The sequence below is a fragment of the Oncorhynchus keta genome, chromosome 29, assembly GCF_023373465.1.
Source record: "Oncorhynchus keta strain PuntledgeMale-10-30-2019 chromosome 29, Oket_V2, whole genome shotgun sequence".
NCBI classification, from domain to species: domain Eukaryota; kingdom Metazoa; phylum Chordata; class Actinopteri; order Salmoniformes; family Salmonidae; genus Oncorhynchus; species Oncorhynchus keta.
Genome location: NC_068449.1, coordinates 35,483,017 through 35,504,619, shown reverse-complemented (window position 1 = coordinate 35,504,619; position 21,603 = coordinate 35,483,017). Strand labels below are relative to the sequence as shown.

General features: G+C 44.9%; 1 protein-coding gene across 4 annotated transcripts in view; it reads left to right on the top strand.

The window, feature by feature from the left end:
* Positions 1 to 21,603, top strand: part of LOC118362778 (calmin-like) — a 45,058-nt gene that overhangs the window by 10,991 nt on the left and 12,464 nt on the right. For all 4 annotated transcript variants that reach the window (XM_052486463.1, XM_035743378.1, XM_035743379.2 and 1 more), the window contains 2 exons: positions 18,465 to 18,526; positions 21,395 to 21,490. In XM_052486463.1, the coding sequence (XP_052342423.1) occupies positions 18,465 to 18,526; positions 21,395 to 21,490 (158 nt within the window). The remainder of the gene's footprint in view (positions 1 to 18,464; positions 18,527 to 21,394; positions 21,491 to 21,603) is intronic.

Sequence of the window (21,603 nt, the reverse complement as noted above, 5' to 3'; positions counted from 1 at the left end):
CCGTAGAGTTGAAAATGCAATGGAAACCCATTTCACTTGTATTTGTAATTTTGGGGGGGGTTAACCATTCCATTTTATTTTTAATGTACACTACGTCATCACACAGTCTTTTATCCCAAACTATTCAATTGTATGGAAACACATCTCTGATGGGAAAATGCGCATATTGTTTTTATGCTGATTTAAAAAAAATATTTGCATGAAAGTCTGTCGCATGGAAACCTAGCTAGTGAGTGAGTAGGCTCTTTTTCCTTCCTTCTTCTTTTCACCAAGTTATGCTCTCCTTGCATATGATCTGATTTGAACTTCACCTTTAAAGCATTACTGATCTATAGTGCACTATATTTGGGAAGACAAAACACATTTTTCCCCCTTCACTTTTTTTTTAAACCAAAGATGACCCCTTCCACCTGATCCCTCGAAGTTATTCATGATTTGAACTTCACTTTTCATGTAGGTTACATGAATGTCATTACTACATAATTACTGATGAGGCAAATATTTTGCATGGGCCCTCAGATCCTCAAAAAGTTATACAGCTGCACCAGTGAGAGCATCTTGACTGGCTGCATCACCGCCTGGTATGGCAACTGCTTGGCATCCGACCGCAAGGCGCTACAGAGGATAGTGTGTACTGCCCAGTACGTCACTGACCGACCTTCATGTGTTAAAGTAATGATGGACTGCTGTTTCTCAACTCATTTGAGCTGTTCTTGACATAATATGGATTATTTTACCAAATAGGGCTATCTTCTGTATAGCACCCCTACCTTGTCACAACACAACTGATTGGCTCAAGCGCATTAAGAAAGAAAGCATTTCCACAAATGAACTTTTAAGAAGGCACACCCGTTAATTGAAATGCATTCCAGGTGACTACCTCATGAAGCTGGTTGAGATAATGCCAAGAGTGTGCAAAGCTGTCATCATGGCAAAGGGTACCCAAATTCACCCTAACTAACTGATCTGTATATGAGCAAACAGCACAGTGCATACAATAAGCATAGTTGGTTTTTGTTCAAAATGTGGACTAGATTTGTATCTTTTTGGTCTAGTTTAGTGGAAGCTTGTCTTTTGTATCTTTGTGACTGTACTTATCTTGTTTAGATATTTAGTCTGTTTGGAATGAGGAAGATGCAGCCTGTGACATCAGTACATATTTTCTTTATCTTCTCAAGCTATTCAATTGCCGGTGTGGCTAACTCAATCGTCTTTGAGAACAATCATCTTGTTCTTCAAGATAATGCCACTGTCAAAAAAAATACCTCTGTGATTTGAAGAATCAATCAGCGCATTGTTGCCATTTACGTGTCTTTCTGTCTCTGTTCTCCTTGGAAGTCTTTCTGTCGTCGCCCAAAGCACGGAGAGGTAGAGCCCACACTTTTAACCCTGATCTCTGTGAAAGGAACCTACCTGCACTTCAAACAAATTACACACCAAAAATGTGGGTTCCTCAAGGGTTCTTTGTAAAGGGCGATGGTTCTATGTGGGACCATAATGACTCAGAGTACCCTTTGAGCTCTTCAATGGTCCTTTACAGTTCACAAAATCATTTTTTGCTCTATTAAGTGATAATTCAAATGGTTTGCGCACAGCTCTTATTGTGAAACTGTGAGTGAGAGTGTTATTCCAGTTTGTCTAATGTGTTGTGGTATGCCATTACGTAGTAAGTCTTGTGCAAGACTCATGTATGGGCTTGTGTCAATTGAGAACGGTTGACTAAATCAGTCAGTGGCTCTCCTCAGGGACCCCCCAGCTGTTCCAGAGCTGCCACACCTGATTCAACTAGTCAATTAACACAATAATAACAGCTACGGAATTTTACAATATAATATGGCTGACCAGAATAGGTTCTATAAAAAAAACATAAAGGGTTTTACATAGCTCCAAAAAGGGTTGTATCCATAGTGGAACCCTTTTTTGGTGTTTCTTTTATAGACCCTTAGGGAAGGGTTCTTTATAGTGTCATACAGATACAATTTAGAACCTTATGAGCATGGTTCTTTACAGATCCTTCAAAAAAAGGGTTCAATATAGCACCAAAAAAAGTTTCGCTATGGTAACAACAAGCCAAAGAACCCTTACCTGGTACTACAATATTTAGAACCATTTTTGGGGGGTGTGTAGCTTTGACCTCACAAACACACTGGCTGAGACCCAAATGGGAGTCACATTTAGATTGAATACAAAATCCTGGAATTGTTTGCATATGGAAATGCTTCCCGGCACTTGCATTTAGGTAAGGTTTGCACAGAGGTTGTGTCCCAAATGGCACCCTAGTAGATGTGTACTACATTGGGGAATACGGTGCTTTTTGAGACACCGACAAACTCACTTAACCCACATTATATATGGCCCTTCCTTTCCTGTCAGGAATGACCTTCAACTACAGAATATGTTTAGTAATGTAAATGCAATTCCCTTACAATGCCATGCAAACCTGTAGTTCTGTTGGACGGGAGGGGGGATCTTAGAATTAATTATTGGGCTATGGAGTTTAAGAAGCTACAGGTCTGTACTTCAAAAGTAGTGGGACCCATGCTTTCAGCTATTCAACCATGTTGGACCAGCTACCTCAAGGAAGAACGCATGCCTTTCTGGTATGAAGAGAGATTGTGAAACATAAGCAAATACTAGATAAGGTGAAGGAAGGAGTGAACACACTTTTTTAGTTTGGGTATAGTTCATGTTCACAGGTCTCTGTCTCACCCAGCTAATAATTGGTGATCGAATCACTACACCCCTCTCTCCTTGTATAATGGTGTGAATGGCTGAGTTTATAGGGCCAAAAATAACCTGATTGATCTTGGCTCTGTGACAATGAATCTGCACCAAGAATCACAATGAATGTATCCCACACTTACTGCTCATTAGTTTGCTGTATTAGTGATTGTAGTTCAGAAGATGAAGTTATTCTTCAGATGAAGTAGGCTAAATGTTGATTTCCTGGCTGCCAGTTATGCAAGCAAAGGCAGCATTAATTCACAGTATATGCAGAAACTGGCCTGCCAGATCACATCCCTGGATTTTATTTGTGTGTAGCCTATGCATGTGTACAGTGTGTGTGTGTGTGAGAGAGTAACAACACTTTTCAAAGGATAGATAAGGAAATTGATTTCACAAACCTCTGTCTGAACTATTGGTTACCTGTCAAATCATGTTGAGTCACGCTTGGAAAGAATCGAAATGTTATTCTTCTTTTCTGTTCGCTAATTTTCCCCAGTGGAGGTGTGCAGACAACAAATGAACACTTCCTTTCTTCTAAAGGGGCCATCCGGGATTGGTACAGTACATCAATTTTTGGCCTGTATAGAACCAGGAAAAGCACTCTAAAATGTGAACTAAAGAGAATTGATATTATACACCCGAGCAACTCTTCTAGTTATACAACCCCTTTGGTTAAGAGTAAGACACCAGCAGCAGTGTCTTTCGGGAATCCCCTATCATGTTTTAATATTTTAATATAAAATGAGCTCCACTTTGTGTAGCACAGTTGTATTGTTACTCTACACAGTGCAGAACGCAACGGCAGTAATTTGATGAATCCAAGCCAACCCACTGGGCACAGACGTCAGTTCATCGTTTTGGTTTTACATTTGAAATCTGCAAAATATTTCACAGTCTCATTGGATTTAGGGTGAAAGTTGGGTGAAAAGCAAATACGAAATCCCCTTTATGTTGATGACTTTTTTGCAAATCCAATCAGTTTTCCATGTTGTTTCAACGTCATCACATTGAAATTTTGTTGTTGAAATGATGTGGAAACAAGGTTGATTCAAGCCGTTTTTGCCCAGAGGGGACCTCATCTTAATGCAAAGCAACATGAATCAACAGCAGGGATACATTGAGGGAGGGTGAACCCAGCACCCATCCGTCCAGCGTATTTAATTTCATCCTTCTTTCTGTAGATTTATCCAGCACATTTATTCAATCTTTCTCGCCTGCTTTCAAAAGGATTCTGCACTTTCTGTTCCTTCCGACTGTTCTGAGGTGCGTAGGAGGTGGTGCCAGGCAGGCAGTCAACCATGGCTTCTTCCGACATGGCACCCTATTCACCCTATGCCCCCATAGGGCTCTGTCCATATGCAGTGCACTATATAGGGAATAGGGTGCCATTTGGTTTGAGACGCACCCCAGGACATCTGGAGACATTCTGTTACCCAGGGAGGAAGATTCCTGTACCCCCTCCTCCCTGTGTTTTTCCTCCTTGTCTTCACAGCCTCTAATTGGCTGGCAGTGAGGCAGAACTCTGGAGAGGCGCTAGCTGCCCACAGAATTGCCCCCAATCAGACTTTGTTTTGTTTATTAGTGGTAATTACTCTCAGATGGAGGAATGGGACTGTTTGTCATATTGTGTACCTTGTTGGTGGTGGTGTTGTTGTTGTTGGTGTATCTATTGTACACACTCCAATGGTCAGTGAAGGGAGTTATGTTGCTGAAAAAGGATGTCAGTATTGGATCAGACACTTTTCTCTTAGGCCGGGATTCAATCCGATCGCAATTTTGTCGACAATTCACCATTTAGAGTTAATTCCCAGTTTAGCAATCATATGCAGCATTTACCATGAATGAGGGAGCAAAGCTGCATCGCCGACAAAGCGCGATTGGATTGAATCCCAGCCTTTGTCTCTTACACTTGTTTTTGCACACTTCCCTACGGAATATCTGCAGATTATTTTGATATGTTTACATCCAGAATGCTGATGCAGAGTTTGGTTGACTCTCAGCTCTCACATCTACTGTCTGTTCCTTTAAATGAGTGGATAATCACATGAACAGTAGATGAATTTACACTGCAAAAGAGACACTAACTAGAAGAAGTGCCTTTATCGGCACACAGCTGGTATATACAGATCTGTGTCAGTGTCATTATACACATCTAGCATGTACAGGTCTGTGTTCAACAAAAGCACTGAGTTAATTGCCTCCTAATGATATTTGTTCAGTCCTACAGGGTTGTCCCTTCTCTGTTCAACTCTCTGCGATAGCATAAAAGAGTAACATTATGACCGCGTACCAAATGGCACCCTATTTCCTGCATAGTGCACTACTTTTGACTAGAGACCTACGGGCCCCAGTGAAAAGTAGTGCGTTACGTATGGAACAGTGTGCCGTTTGGGACGCTGTTGCAATGTTAATCAGATCATTCACATCCCAGTTAAAGGCTTTCTCTACCATATGATTGAGGAGTCTCAGACTTGCTCCCCCCACTCTTTGCATGGCAAGCAAAGGAGAGCTACCCCATTGCTCCCACCGAGTCTGGGATCTTGTCTAGAGCCAGTCCCACCACACTGAGACAAAAGAGAGGGAAAGGGGTTATAAAATAGAATATGTACGTCTGGTTGACAATTTACTACATCCCATTTCATTATATGATAATTTAGGATTATTAGATTGCAATCATATGATTTTCTCTGCTTCTCCAGACAGTGTTGCTTCAGTTTCCCCTCGATACTGAGTTAAATCCGATCAATCCTAACAATAGAAATGAGTATCAACGGCAACAGCAGCAATATGTAGTAATGTTTGGTCCGCCTTCGAAACTAACAATAGCCTAGATAAGATTAGGGAAGATAGAGTGCATAGAGAATTGCTTGTCACACTGTACACATTGACACGTCAACATTCACAGTAAGCTTGTGTTCAACATGCCAGTCAGACAAGAGGTACCGGTCCTTGGCAGTGTCCCAAATGACACATTATTCCCTACATAGTGCACTACTTTCTACAGAGGAAAAATAGTGCACTATATAGGGAATAGGGTGCCATTTTGGATGTATCCCTCATGTCAGTCAGTCTGGCCTTATTTCCTCACAGAGAATGACCTCATCTTTAATGGCAGTGCAGCCAGAGAGCTGAAATAATGACACCGCTCTGCATTCACCTGTGTTACTCAGGATGTGACATCATCCATGTATACAGTATGTATCCTATTCATTGTGCTCTTACCTTCTGAGACAGAGAGGGAAAACCAAAACAAAACCACTGGGAACATTGTGTTCAATGCTAGTTCGGTGTTAACCCCGATACATTCCCAATCTGGCCCATACCATCATGGCCACCTAATCATCCCCAGCTTCATCCCCTCTCTTCTCCCCTGTAACTATTCCCCAGGTTGCTGCTGTAGAAAATAATGTGTTCTCAGTCAAATAAAGGTAATATTTTAATAACACTCCCCCCACCCCTTACCATACTAGAATGGGGACCTTTCAGGTGACTGCTGTTCTAAGGACAGACCCCATCAAGGCCTTCCAAGAAATGTAAACTTCTGTGTTGTACTGTGTCTATAATAGAAAACACCTCACCAGAGCTGACTCTTAACGCTGCTCTTTCAGGGGGAAGAAAAAAGCTTCGGCTCAGCATCCTGCATTTTTCCCAGTACAGAACCTGACCTCAACACTTGACTGACTTACTAAACCCATGCTCTGGCTTTACAGCGTTATTTCACAGTACGGTGTCGTGGGAGAAGAAACAACATAATCGTAAATTCCTCTATTTCCACCCCTGAGTTCAAATGTCAGGGGCTCCTGAACACATGGCTCTTGGAAGGCAGTGTCCATATTTGCCTGTGGACTGGTGGAGGCTTTCATTGAATGGAAGACATCTGGAGTTGACACATGTTGGTGGGCTAACAGACATATTCCCTGGAGAATAGGGCCTGATTATACAAGCCTTTTGACAGATTGTCCCCAGACTGTCCCTAACAGGCAATGTTTCAACCAGCCGAGTCCACACTCCCCCGGACTCCTCTCCGGCACGGCACTTGTTAGTATTCAAGAAGTGTCACCTTTTGTGTCGTAGGAATCTGAATCAGACACAGTGCTGTGACAGAGAGCGAGAGAGAGAAAGTAGGGATCATTCTTTTCCATGTAGGCCTCTCTCTCATTGCCTAGACGTTAGGTGTCATTCCCGTCATTCAGCACTGTTCTGTCCACACATTTGTGGGGACGGAAAAACAAACGAACAGTCTGGTTAGGAATTCTAGGCGCACAGCCACACACATGCTATAAATCACCACCAGCGCACAATGGTAGACATTCACAGCAGCACACACACTCCAACAGACTGGGGTGTCCGAGTGGGTCCGGATGCAGCGTGCCATAGTAAGTCTCTCTGTAGAGCCCTCAGATCTGACGATACGTGCACCTTTCTATTTGGCCGAGGCTCTGTTATTCCTAAGAGAAACCAGTGCAGCGTTTTGAATAATGTACCTGGAAAATTAGATCAACAGTTATGGATGGCCACGGTTATTAATATTTCCAGTGGGCAGTTGGGTTTTCAGACGTTTTTGGTGTGTTTTATTTAACTAGCCTTTCATGACGTGGGCATTTTCTCACATTGGCTAATTGACGACAGAAATGACTATTCTCATCACAGGGGAGGTGTACATGTCATGTACACTACCGTTCAAAAGTTTGGGGTCACTTAGAGATGTCCTTGTTTTTGAAAGAAAAGCACATTTTTTTTGTCCATTTAAAATAACATAAAATTGATCTGAAATACAGTGTAGACATGGTTAATGTTGTAAATGACAATTGTTGCTGGAAACAGCAGATTTTTTAAATGGAAATTTACATAGGCGTACAGAGGCCCATTATCAGCAACCATCACTCCTGAGTTCCAATGGAACATTGTGTTAGCTAATCCAAGTTTATAATTTTAAAAGGCAAATTGATCATTAGAAAACCCTTTTGCAAGTATGTTAGCACAGCTGGAAACTGTTGTTCTAATTAAAGAAGCAATAAAACGGGCCTTCTTTAGACGAGTTGAGTATCTGGAGCATCAGCATTTGTGGGTTCGATTACAGGCTCAAAATGGCTAGAAACAAATAACTTTCTTCAGAAACTCATCAGTCTATTCTTGTTCTGAAAAAGAAGGCTATTCCATGCGAGAAATTGCCAAGGAACTGAAGATCTGTGTACTACTCCCTTCACAGAACAGCGCAAACGGGCTCTAACCAGAATAGAAAGAGGAGTGGGGAGGCCCCGGTGCACAACTGAGTAAGGGGACAAGTACATTAGAGTGTCTAGTTTGAGAAACAGATGCCTCACAAGTCCTCAACTGGCAGCTTCATTAAATAGTACCCGCAAAACACCAGTCTCAATGTCAACAGTGAAGGGGTGACTCCGGGATGCTGGCCTTCTAGGCAGAGTTACTCTGTCCAGTGTTTGTGTTCTTTTGCCCCTTTTAATATTTTCTTTTTATCGGCCAGTCTGAGAAGAAAAAAATTCTTTGCAACTCTGCCTAGAGAAGGCCAGCATCTCGGAGTCACCTCTTCGCTGTTGACGTTGAGACTGGTGTTTTGCGAGTACTATTTAATGAAGCTGCCAGTTGAGGACTTATGAGGCATCTCAACATTTTCATAAACTATGAACAAAGAGGATAGAACAGTCTCATAGAATGTATAAAATGTAAACATTTGTTTATGATGACTAATAGTCTTATAAGCATAGTGTGATACTACAGAAATACATGGAGAGTACATTGTTAATCTCTTGGGTTTCTCCTGACTGAAGCTCTTTCTCAGAGCAAGAGCAGGAGCCTGATTTTACTTCTGTGTGTGTGTCACTTTTTTTCTGTGTCTGCATGTCTCTGCCTGATAGTGTATGTGGAGTGTCTCTGTGTGTGTCTAAGTTTACGTGTAGGTGTGGCTGTGTGTCTGTTATTGTGTCCGTCTGTGTGTGTATCGGGCATGTCGCTATAATAAGGGGGGCATTTCCCAGCGCTCCAGCGCCAGCAACCAGCCAGCAACCATAAAGACACAAAGAGCCTAGCTGCTCTGGTCTGGGCCAGTGGCTGGGGCTGGGTGACGGCTTTGAGCACTCAGCTGTGAAAAAGAGGGAGAGAGAGAAAGAGAGGGAGCGAGCAAGGGAGAAAGAGAGAGAGAGAGAGAGCGCACATTGCCAAGGCTGAGAGTTTTTTATTTTACCTTTATTTAACCAGGTAGGCTAGTTGAGAACAGGTTCTCATTTGCAACTGCGACCTGGCCAAGACAAAGCATAGCAGTGTGAACAGACAACACAGAGTTACACATGGAGTAAATAAATAACAAGTCAATAACACAGTAGAAAAAAAGGGGAGTCTATATACATTGTGTGCAAAAGGAATGAGGAGGTAGGCAAATAATTACAATTTTGCAGATTAACACTGGAGTGATAAATGATCAGATGGTCATGTACAGGTAGAGATATTGGTGTGCAAAAGAGAAGAAAACTAAATAAATAAAAACAGTATGGGGATGAGGTAGGTAAAAATGGGTGGGCTATTTACCGATAGACTATGTACAGCTGCAGCTACCGGTTAGCTGCTCAGATAGCAGATGTTTGAAGTTGGTGAGGGAGATAAAAGTCTCCAACTTCAGTGATTTTTGCAATTCGTTCCAGTCACAGGCAGCAGAGAACTGGAACGAAAGGCGGCCAAATGAGGTGTTGGCTTTAGGGATGATCAGTGAGATACACCTGCTGGAGCGCGTGCTACGGATGGGTGTTGCCATCGTGACCAGTGAACTGAGATAAGGCGGAGCTTTACCTAGCATGGACTTGTAGATGACCTGGAGCCAGTGGGTCTGGCGACGAATATGTAGCTAGGGCCAGCCGACTAGAGCGTACAAGTCGCAGTGGTGGGTGGTATAAGGTGCTTTAGTTACAAAACGGATGGCACTGTGATAAACTGCATCCAGTTTGCGGAGTAGAGTGTTGGAAGCAATTTTGTAGATGACATCGCCGAAGTTGAGGATCGGTAGGATAGTCAGTTTTACTAGGGTAAGTTTGGCGGAGTGAGTGAAGTAGGCTTTGTTGCGGAATAGAAAGCCGACTCTTGACTTGATTTTCGATTGGAGATGTTTGATATGAGTCTGGAAGGAGAGTTTACAGTCTAGCCAAACACCTAGGTACTTATAGATGTCCACATATTCAAGGTCAGAACCATCCAGGGTGGTGATGCTGGTCAGGCGTGCGGGTGCAGGCAGCGAACGGTTGAAAAGCATACATTTGGTTTTACTAGCGTTTAAGAGCAGTTGGAGGCCACGGAAGGAGTGTTGTATGGCATTGAAGCTCGTTTGGAGGTTAGATAGCACAGTGTCCAAGGACGGGCCGGAAGTATATAGAATGGTGTCGTCTGCGTAGAGGTGGATCAGGGAATCGCCCGCAGCAAGAGCAACATCATTGATATATGCAGAGAAAAGAGTCGGCCCGAGAATTGAACCCTGTGGCACCCCCATAGAGACTGCCAGAGGACCGGACAGCATGCCCTCCGATTTGACACACTGAACTCTGTCTGCAAAGTAATTGGTGAACCAGGCAAGGCAGTCATCCGAAAAACCGAGGCTACTGAGTCTGCCGATAAGAATATGGTGATTGACAGAGTCGAAAGCCTTGGCAAGGTCGATGAAGACGGCTGCACAGTACTGTCTTTTATCGATGGCGGTTATGATATCGTTTAGTACCTTGAGCGTGGCTGAGGTGCACCCGTGACCGGCTCGGAAACCAGATTGCACAGCGGAGAAGGTACAGTGGGATTCGAGATGGTCAGTGACCTGTTTGTTGACTTGGCTTTCGAAGACCTTAGATAGGCAGGGCAGGATGGATATAGGTCTGTAACAGTTTGGGTCCAGGGTGTCTCCCCCAGCTTTCCAATCCTTGAGGATCTCAGACGATATGAAGGAGAGGTTGAACAGGCTGGTAATAGGGGTTGCGACAATGGCGGCGGATAGTTTCAGAAATAGAGGGTCCAGATTGTCAAGCCCAGCTGATTTGTACGGGTCCAGGTTTTGCAGCTCTTTCAGAACATCTGCTATCTGGATTTGGGTAAAGGAGAACCTGGAGAGGCTTGGGCGAGTAGCTGCGGGGGGGTGGACCTGTTGGCCGAGGTTGGAGTAGCCAGGCGGAAAATAACAATTAAGACAGTCTACTAAAAGAACATGCTTATCATGAATTAATGGCCAGCCGTTAAGAAATGCTTGTTGAAGTTTTCGATAATCATGGGTTTATCGGTGGTGACCGTGTTACCTAGCCTCAGTGCAGTGGGCAGCTGGGAGGAGGTGCTCTTGTTCTCCATGGACTACAGTGTTCCAGAACTTTTTGGAGTTGGAGCTACAGGATGCAAACTTCTGCCTGAAGAAGCTGGCCTTAGCTTTCCTGACTGACTGCGTGTATTGGTTCCTGACTACACTGAACAGTTGCATATCGCGGGGACTATTCGATGCTATTGCAGTCCGCCACACAATGTTTTTGTGCTGGTTGAGGGCAGTCAGGTCTGGAGTGAACCAAGGGCTATATCTGTTCTTAGTTCTGCATTTTTTGAACGGAGCATGCTTATCTAAAATGGTGAGGAAGTTACTTTTAAAGAATGGCCAGGCATCCTCAACTGACGGGATGAGGTCAATGTCCTTCCAGGATACCCGGGCCAGGTCGATTAGAAAGGCTTGCTCACAGAAGTGTTTTAGGGAGCGTTTGACAGTGATGAGGGGTGGTCGTTTGACTGCGGCTCCGTAGCGGATACAGGCAATGAGGCAGTGATCGCTGAGATCCTGGTTGAAGACAGCGGAGGTGTATTTGGAGGGCCTGTTGGTCAGGATGACATCTATGAGGGTGCCCTTGTTTACAGATTTAGGGTTGTACCTGGTGGGTTCCTTGATGATTTGTGTGAGATTGAGGGCATCTAGCTTAGATTGTAGGACTGCCGGGGTGTTAAGCATATCCCAGTTTAGGTCACCTAACAGAACAAACTCTGAAGCTAGATGGGGGGCGATCAATTCACAAATGGTGTCCAGGGCACAGCTGGGAGCTGAGGGGGGTCGGTAGCAGGCAGCAACAGTGAGAGACTTATTTCTGGAGAGAGTAATTTTCAAAATTAGTAGTTCAAACTGTTTGGGTATGGACCTGGAAAGTATGACATTACTTTGCAGGCTATCTCTGCAATAGACTGCAACTCCTCCCCCTTTGGCAGTTCTATCTTGACGGAAAATGTTATAGGGTATGGAAATCTCAGAATTTTTGGTGGCCTTCCTGAGCCAGGATTCAGACACGGCAAGGACATCAGGGTTAGCAGAGTGTGCTAAAGCAGTGAGTAAAACAAACTTAGGGAGGAGGCTTCTGATGTTGACATGCATGAAACCAAGGCTTTTTCGATCACAGAAGTCAACACATGAGGGTGCCTGGGGACATGCAGGGCCTGGGTTTACCTCCACATCACCCGCGGAACAGAGGAGGAGTAGAATGAGGGTGCGGCTAAAGGCTATCAATACTGGTCGCCTAGAGCGTTGGGGACAGAGAATAAAAGGAGCAGATTTCTGGGCATGGTAGAATATATTCAGGGCATAATGCGCAGACAGGGGTATGGTGGGGTGCAGGTACAGCGGAGGTAGGCCCAGGCACTGGGTGATGATGGGAGAGGTTGTATCTCTGGACATGCTGGTTGTAATGGGTGAGGTCACCGCATGTGTGGGAGGTGGGACAAAGGAGGTATCAGGGGTATGAAGAGTGGAACTAGGGGCTCCATTGTAAACTAAAACAATGATAACTAACCTGAACAACAGTATACAAGGCATATTGACATTTGAGAGAGACATACAGCGAGGCATACAGTAATCACAGGTGTTGAATTGGGAGAGCTAGCTAAAACAGTAGCTAAAACAGTAGGTGAGACAACAACAGCTAATCAGCTAGCACAACAACAGCAGGTAAAATGGCGTTGACTAGGCAGCGAGGGTCGGATTAACTACACACAGAGCTTGAGTGCGGCTGGGGCAGACAGATAAAACATAAACAAGCAGAATGGAGTACCGCTATGTAGCCAAGTGATCAGTGTCCAGGGGGCAGCGGTGGATGGGGCAGGGAAGCTGGACTGGCGAGTATTATCCAGGTAAAAAAAAATATATATATATATATAAAATAAAAAAAACTGGCTGGCTGTGCCAAAAAAAAAAGCCGCTAGCAGTGGCTAACAATGACTAAATAGCTTGTAGCTAGTTAGCTGGTTAGCTTCTGGAGGTTCTTGAGTGTGTTCTAAAAATGTTAAATAATAGCGATTCCGTATCACATTGTGTGAGGCAGGTTACCGGAAGGTATAAACAAATTAAAAATCGAAAAGAGATTGAAAGTAAATATGGGTCCAGTGAGTGTTTGGGACGCGGCGATTCAGACGGTTAGCAGGCCTGTGCTAACAAGCTAACAGTTAGTAGGCCGGGGCTAAACAAGGTAGCAGATAGCGGACCGGGGCTAAACAAGGTAGCAGATAGCGGACCGGAGCTAAACAAGCTAGCAGTTAGCAGGCCGAATTAGCAAGCAAGGAGATAGCAAGGGCTAGAAAGTTAGCCTTTGGGGGGCGTCGCGATGGGGTGAGTCTGTTTATGCCTCTTCATGCGGTGACATCGATAGACCGGTCGTGGGTCCGGATATTGTAGCCCAGGAGTATGCTTCGGTGGTAGCACAGGAGCTCTGGCCGGGCTAGCTTCAAGCTAAGTGGGTGGAAACGCTAGCCAGGAGTAATCATCCGGGGTTGCGGTTAGCTAGTTAGCTAGTTGTGAAGATCCAGCTGAAAATGTTCCGTTTGCGGTGGGAATCCGGTGGGAATCCGAGGATAAAAAAATAATAGAGCAGCAAAGAACAGTGTCCAAACTCCAGATGAAACTTTCTTTGGATATGAGGACTAGCAGTACTTCTGTGTCTCAGCTGGAGTCAGCTGTTTGTGTTTTGCTGAATGGGGTGAAGGAACTCCTACATCTGTGAGTTAAATGCCTCATTTTTGAACAAACACACACCAGAGGAATGAACAGATGACCCCATACTGAGAATTGCCTGGTGGCTGGTCATGGCAAATGAGGTTGTCATGAACACGAATGGTATTTCGAGAATGAATAAGGATGACGATTTCATTGCTGCTGGCAATTTTTTTCTTAATATGGAACATTATTAGCCTGGTTGCCAGTCTGTTTCTGCTCTCTTGCCACCTCCTTATGAAATTATCATGTTTGGTTTGAAAATAGAGTAGGCAAGAGCACAAACAGATCTGGGACCAGGTTGGGACATTATTGATTGTCTCTCCTTTTGTCTAATTACTACTCACAGTATGACTGTCTGTCTTTACCCTATGTCTATCAGACCTCAGGATAAGACCCAGATGCAGACAGTTCGAAATAACTAATATTTATTTGCAAACAGGGGGCAGGCAAAAGACAGGTCAAGGGCGGGCAGAAGTCAGTAATCCAGGGCAGAGTCCGTAGCGTACAGAATGGCGGGCAGGCTCAGGATCAGGGCAGGCAGGGGTCAGTAATCCAGGGCAGTGTCAAGAGTTACAGAACGGCAGGCAGGCTCTGGGTCAGGGCAGGCAGAATGGTCAAAAAATGGGGGAACTAGAAAACAGGAACTAACGAGAAACATGAGTATGGGGGAAAAAACGCGCTGGTAGGCTTGACGAGACAAGACAAACTGGCAACAGACAAACAGAAAACACAGGTATAAGTGCACAGGGGATAATTGGGAAAATGGAGAGGGGTGGAGACAACCACAAGACAGGTGAAACAGATCAGGGTGTGGCATTACCCCCCCTCTGGGGATGCTACCTGGCGTCCTACCAGGGCACGTACCTGGTTAACCGGGGTGCCGGCGGTGGAATTCAGCGATGAGGGCTGGGTCCAGGATGTTCCTAGCGGGGATTGAGCACCTCTCCTCTGGACCATAACCCTCCCAATCAAACATGGGATCCCCTGCCCCGAGGTCGAACACTCAGGAGACACCTCACCGTGTATGCCGGATGGCCATCGATGAGACGGGGGGAAGGGGTGGGCCTGGAAAGTGGAGACAGAAGTCTGTGAGACAGACGTTTAATCATTGATACATAAAATGTGGGATGTATACAGAGGGTGCGGGGAAAACAGCAGAGGGGCTAAGGATCTTGGCAATGGGGAAAGGTCCGATAAAACGAGGGGAACGTTTGTGGGACTGTACCCAGAGGGGCAGGTCCCGAGTGGACAGCCATACCCTCTGCCCAAGACAATAGCAGGGAGCCGGCGTCCGATGGCGGTCCGCCTGTCAACGATACCTGGAGGTGGTCTTGAGAAGAGCGGACCAAGCTCTCTTCCAGGTACGCCGACAGCGACAGACGAACATCTGGGTCGAGGGTATGTTGACCTTTTCCTCTATCTCTGGGTAGAGTGGGGGCTGATGCCCTTCGAGTGCTCCGTGGGTTGAGAGCCCAGTGGTCGAGCAGCGAAGGGTGTTCCGGGCATACTCCACCCACACAAATTGCTGTGTGGGTGATGAAACCTGGAGGACAGACTGGCCAACGACCCAATGAGTGTGCAGAATGCCTTCCAGAACCGGGACGAAAACTGAGGACCTTCGTCAAAGACCATTTCCACCGGAAGTCCATGGATCCGGAAGACGTGCTGCACTAAGAGCTGGGCTGTCTCCTTGGCAGAAGGTGGCTTGGGGAGGGGAATGAAATGGGCGGCTTTGGAAAACCTGTCCACCACTGTGAGAATAGTGGTGTTGCCATCAGATAAAGGGACACCAGTGACGAAGTCCAGGGATATATGTGTTCAGGGCAAGAAGAGGTTGAAGGAGACCAGCCGGAGCTTGCCGGGGAGTCTTGTTCTGAGTACAGACAGTACAGGCAGTGTCTGGGACAAACATCCGGTTAGCCAGAGCCCCTCCAGGGTCCGACTGGGAATGCTGCGCCTCACGGACCTGGTTCTATTCCCCAGACGAGGGTAGCCACCAGGCACGACGTAGGAAGGATGGTCTCGTGGTCCGAGGGTGTAGATGCAGGACTATAGCAGCGTGAAAGCGCACCTGGCTTAACATTCTTAGACCCTGGGCAGTAGGAGATAGTGAAGTTGAACCGGGTGAACAACAGGGCTCATCAAGCTTGCCTGGAGTTGAGACACTTGGCGGTGCGGAGATATTCCAGGTTCTTGTGATCCGTCCACATTATATATGGAAGTTCCGCCCCCTCTAACCAGTGTCTCCACTCGTCCAATGCCATCTTCACTGCAAGTAGTTCTCGATTCCCCACATCATGATTCCGCTCCGTTATGACGATGGGAGAAGAAGGCGCAGGGATGCAGCTTAAGGTCCAGGGCAGAGCCCTGGGACAGGATGGCTCCCATTCCGACATCCGACGCGTCTACCTCCCCCACAAACTGACTGGATGGGTCCGGATAGATCAATATGGGAGCCGTGGTGAAGCGGTGCTTAAGGTCCAGGAACACCCGGTCAGCAGCTGGTGAGGTGAGTACTGACAGTGGGAAAGCCAGGGTAACCCCGGATAAAACGGCGATAGAAATGGGCAAACCCTAAGAAGCGTTGTAGCTGCACTCTGGATGTGGGTAGAGGCCAATCCACCACCGCTCTTACCTTTCCGGGATCCATCTGCACATTCCCAGCAGCTATGATGTAACCAAGGAAGGAGATTGTGGAGTGATGGAATTCACATTTTTCGGGTTTGACATAAAGCTGGAGGACCTGTTGGACGTGGAGAACGTGTTCTTGAGCCAAGCGGGAAAAGACGAGGATGTCGTCAAGGTAGACGAACACGAACTGGTTCAATATTTCGCGGATAATGTCATTAACCAGGACCTGGAACACAGCATGAGCATTGATCAGACCAAATGGCATCACCAGGTATTCATAGTGTCCTCTAGCAGTGTTGAAGGCTGTCTTCCTCTCGTCACCTTCCCGTATCCGTACCAGCTGGTGGATGTTCCAGAGGTCCAACTTAGAGAGGTAGTGGCCCCTGGAGCGGCTCGAAAGCCGACGCGATGAGTGGTAGCGGGTAGCGGTTCTTAACCGTGATGTTAGTGAGGCCCCTGTAGTCGATGCGCGGGCGCATGGTTTTGTCCTTCTTCTCCACAAAGAAGAACCCTTCGCCGGCGGGGAGGCAGAAGGACGGATAACCCCTGCAGCCAGGGAGTCCTCAATGTACGTCTCCATAACCTTGGTCTCCAGACCTGACAGTGAATACAGGCGTCCCCAGGGTGGTGTAGTGTCCAGGAGAAGGTCGATCCCGCAGTCATAGGGTCGATGCAGAGGAAGCGAAGTGGCCCGGGCCTTGCTGAAAACCTCCTGGTACTCCGCGGACTTCAGGCAATGGGCATAGCAGAACGGGCTCCAGCCCATAATAGTACCAGCAGTCCAGTTGATAAGGAGTTGTGGCACTGGAGCCAAGAAAACCCCAATACCATGGAAACCTGAGGAGACTTGATGAGCATAAACTGTATAGACTCACTGTGGTTCCCAGACACACGGGTGGATAGGAGTGGTATTGTGGGTGACCCTGCCTATAGAGCGCCCATTCGGTGCTCTAACGTCCATGGGAATGGAGAGGGGCTGAGTGGGGATGCCCAGCTCAGACACCAGGGTGGCATCCATGAAACTCTCGTCGGACCCAGAGGCAAAAACCCAGAGAGATTTTGATTGGTCGCCCCACAGCAGGATGGCATGGAGAGGGGTGCGAGTAAGGGGAGAAGAAAAATTCTCTGTATGTTACACCAGAGTACTCGTACCTACTGATGAGCCTAGTCCTTTTAATGGACAGGTAGACACATAATGATCGGCAGTTTCGCAATACAGACAACTCTGGGTGTTAAGTCTGCGTATTTACATCCTAGTACCAAAGTTTCAATCCAAGAGAAATAGCCGTAGAATCACACTCCTCTGGCTAGGAAATGAGGAAAGATATTCATGAGGTTGTTGGATGGTACTCCAGTGACACATTTAATGCACAATGACACACAGGTTAAGAGGTTTTTAAAAATAGCCAAGGAGTGAGCATGCAAGATATGACCATGATTCACCAACTAGCTTCACCGTATTGTGTATGGAAATTAATACAATATATCACATCGTATATAGACTTGTTTATACTGTATTATTGACTGTATGTTTGTTTTACTCGATGTGTAACTCTGTGTCGTTGTGTGTCGAACTGCTTTGCTTTATCTTGGCCAGGTCGCAATTGTAAATGAGAACTTATTCTCAACTTGCCTACCTGGTTAAATAAAGGTGAAATAAAATATGATTGGATATAAATTGGTGTGTGTGTGTGTGTGGTGTATGCATGTGAGCATGTAGATGTGTGATGTTGTATGTTCATGCAAAGGTTCACATGCGAGGGTTGCATGTGTGTGTTTGCATGCTAAGTGCACCCCCTTGTTGCAATGGTGTGTTGACAGGTCATGACTGCAGGGTAGAGGTCTTGCCGATTAACGACTGGGATGTGTCACAAATGGCAATCTATTCCCTATGTAGTACACTCTTTTTGACCAAAGCCCTATGGACCCTGGTCAAAAGTAGCGCACTATATAGGGAACGGGGCTATTTGGGATGCTACCTGGTAGTAGATGAGGCTGTTGTCTTACATTAGTCAGTATTGATGCTGCTGGTCTCTTCTCTGTATTCCCATCTTTTATTCACAGCCACCATATTCACATCCTCCTCTGTGTTTCTGTTGCTTTTCTCTTGCAGTTGAAAGAGAGGTCGTTCAGAAGAGGACGTTCACACGATGGATGAATCTGCATTTAGAGAAGGTAAGTCAGTCTACAGATCAGGGTTTGTGTCAATTCCATTTGAATTGAAAATGAAATTCCAATTTTCCTCATAGCTCTATGAGAAGAAAACAATTGTATTTTTTGTTTACTTCCTGAATTGACTGAATTGAAATGGAATTGACCCCAACCCTGCTACAGTTCCCCCCCCAAAATCCATCCCTCAAAATAAGCGTATCTTACCCAACACCACAAACTGGAGTATGTATAGACTTATTCCTAAACCTGGGTTATTTTACGTTTCCGAAGCATCTCATTTCAATTTTACTGCCCTTTTTCTGACAACACTGTCCCTCACACAAACTGAGTTGTAGCCTCTCCCTCTACCCTATAAATGATCAATGGAGACTGCTAATGCAGAGAGAGACCGTGTAAAAAATTCATTTGTCTGTATTTTTTTTTTTTACCTTTATTTTACTAGGCAAGTCAGTTAAGAACAAATTCTTATGTTCAATGACGGCCTAGGAACAGTGGGTTAATTGCCTGTTCAGGGGCAGAACGACAGATTTTGTACCTTGTCAGCTCAGGGATTTGAACTTGCAACCTTTTGGTTACTCGTCCAATGCTCTAACCACTAGGCTACCCTGCTAATCTGATAGAATGTGTAGATGCTATCTTTCTGCCCTAGAGTAGATTTACTTCTACTTAATTATGTACAGGTGGTACTGTGGGACTGCATCTCAAATTGCGCCCTTTTTCTTATATAGTGCCCATAGGGCTTTGGTCAAAAGTAGTGCACTATATAGGGAATAGTGGAGCAGACTGTATATGCAAATAGTGATAGATTAGATATAATAGGGCAATTCCATGACAGCATGGCCCAAAAATAGTTCTGGTATCACAGATTTTTCTGGCAATTCACATTCAAATCTTCATTGGGAGGAAGGACGTTGAACATTTTTATTACATTTGGTATTTTTGGGAAAATTGTGATGAAAGTGGCAATTTCTATAGGCCCTTTTTAGACCTATACATGCCTCCTGTAAGAACCTATGATCCGTGAACCGTACATGGCACAGACAACATCTTGGTATCATTATCAGTCCCTCCAGGATTTTGCGGAGGCAATTCTAACATTTTGCATGGCAACATGCTATGATTTTGTCCAATTTGTCGTGAAACTGCACTGACGAGGGAAAAGGTTTGTTGACATTTGGCTTGATTGAACCATATTATTTTTTAGTTAAGAACAAATTCTTATTTATTTTTAGACATATTATTTAGAACAATATACTTTTTAAAGACATCAGATTTCCAGAGTGGGTTCTCTGGTACTTTGAAGAAAATATACATTTTATACGTACAAATTGACATTATAGATCATTAACCAATCACAACCCTCCTGTAGGATTGCACATTCAGCAAATCACCAGCAGAGGGAGTTCCCTTTAAATCCATTTTCCCATTCACTGTTTTGGTGGCGCTCATAAAATTGCTCATGACTTTAAAAGTAGGAGAGACCCCACTCTGTAAATTTGACTTACGTGTAGAGTATATTGTTTAAAATAATATGTTTAAAAATGACCAAAATCAAAAAGGGTACTTTTGAGATAATAATATTAATAGTTTTAATGTTGAATAAATTAACGTGTTAAATTGTATTTCAGAATGCAGAATGCAGAATACTCCATATTTTATAGCACAGTATTAGGAGTATAATGACCCTAAGGTGTATCATGTACGGTTCCCTGATTATTGGGTCTTATAGGGGGCATGTATAGGTCTGAAGAGTGCCTAACATGGCTCCTTTTATCGGGATAAAAAATGGTTTGTTACAAAAGTAATTAGCATATCAAACATCCTTTCTCCCAATTAAGTTTTTATGTGAGAATTGCCAGAACAATCTGAGATGCAAAAATATTTTTGGGACATGCTGGCATGGAATAATCGCCATAGGCCTTTTTTGTACTATTTCCCCCTCCTTTCTTCTCAGATTGCATTGTGTAATTTGAAGAACTGCTTTATTTACATGAATAGCATTCCTGTACAAATTACCAAGGAACTATGGTGAAAAGGCCCCCACATACGTTCTCTTTGTCTGCTAACCCACATGTACCCTCAGCCGTTCTGTGTTCCCTCCACTCTCAAGCACACATACACTTGTGCTCACAAATTGTTTACATATTTTTTTTATCTTACCCTCCCTTCACCCCCACCTCCTCTGCTCTCTCTCACTCACAAAGTCACACGCACACGCACACACACACACCTCTGCCATTAGTCATTCAGTGAGTTTCACTACTCTAGCCTTACACCATTGTTTGCATTGGCAAGGCTGTTTTGTGCTTCTAAGGTTTCAGGCGACAGAGAGATGAGATGATAACAGAGCAGAGCCATGAGGCTGACAGAGAGAGAGGGTCCAAATAGTGATTAAGTCTTTGTTTCTTTCACACAATGAACCTCTCTTCTCTGACACACTGTCTGGCGTTACATCAAATCTCTGACCCACTAATCGACAATCATACATTTGTCCGCTGGGTTTCGATGGAAAGTTTTGCTCACTCCCTCTCAAGTAAGCATTCAGATGTAGAGAGATTGGTTCATGCATGGTTCGGTTCGATGTCATAGCTATTACTTAATAGCTGTTTTGACGGACTGCTCATTATACTGATAAGATCCATCTTTTGACAGTTATTAGCAGTCCTACCAGCCAGCATAAAACCAACACCAGAGAAATGTCAATGGTCGTTTTACTCCACTGCTTATGCTACATGTGCACTTAAGTCAGACATCAGACACACCCACTTTTAGTGGTTGCAGCGCAATAGCATCATCAAAGGAAGACTGAAATGTGTTTTTAACATCATCAGGTCTGTTGAAAGATTAACTCTCCTCTCCTCCTCTCTTCAGTGCACTCCTCCGATGGAGGTAAACGACCTGTTCAGAGATATTCAGGATGGAAGAATACTCATGGCCTTGCTGGAGGAACTGTCCGGATGCAAGCTGGTGAGATTTCCACCAACAATATTACACCATCCACACAGTATTCAGATGTTAGTGAGGCTTTGTTGATTAATTCGCTTGCGTCACAAATGACACCCGATTTCCTAGTCAAAAGG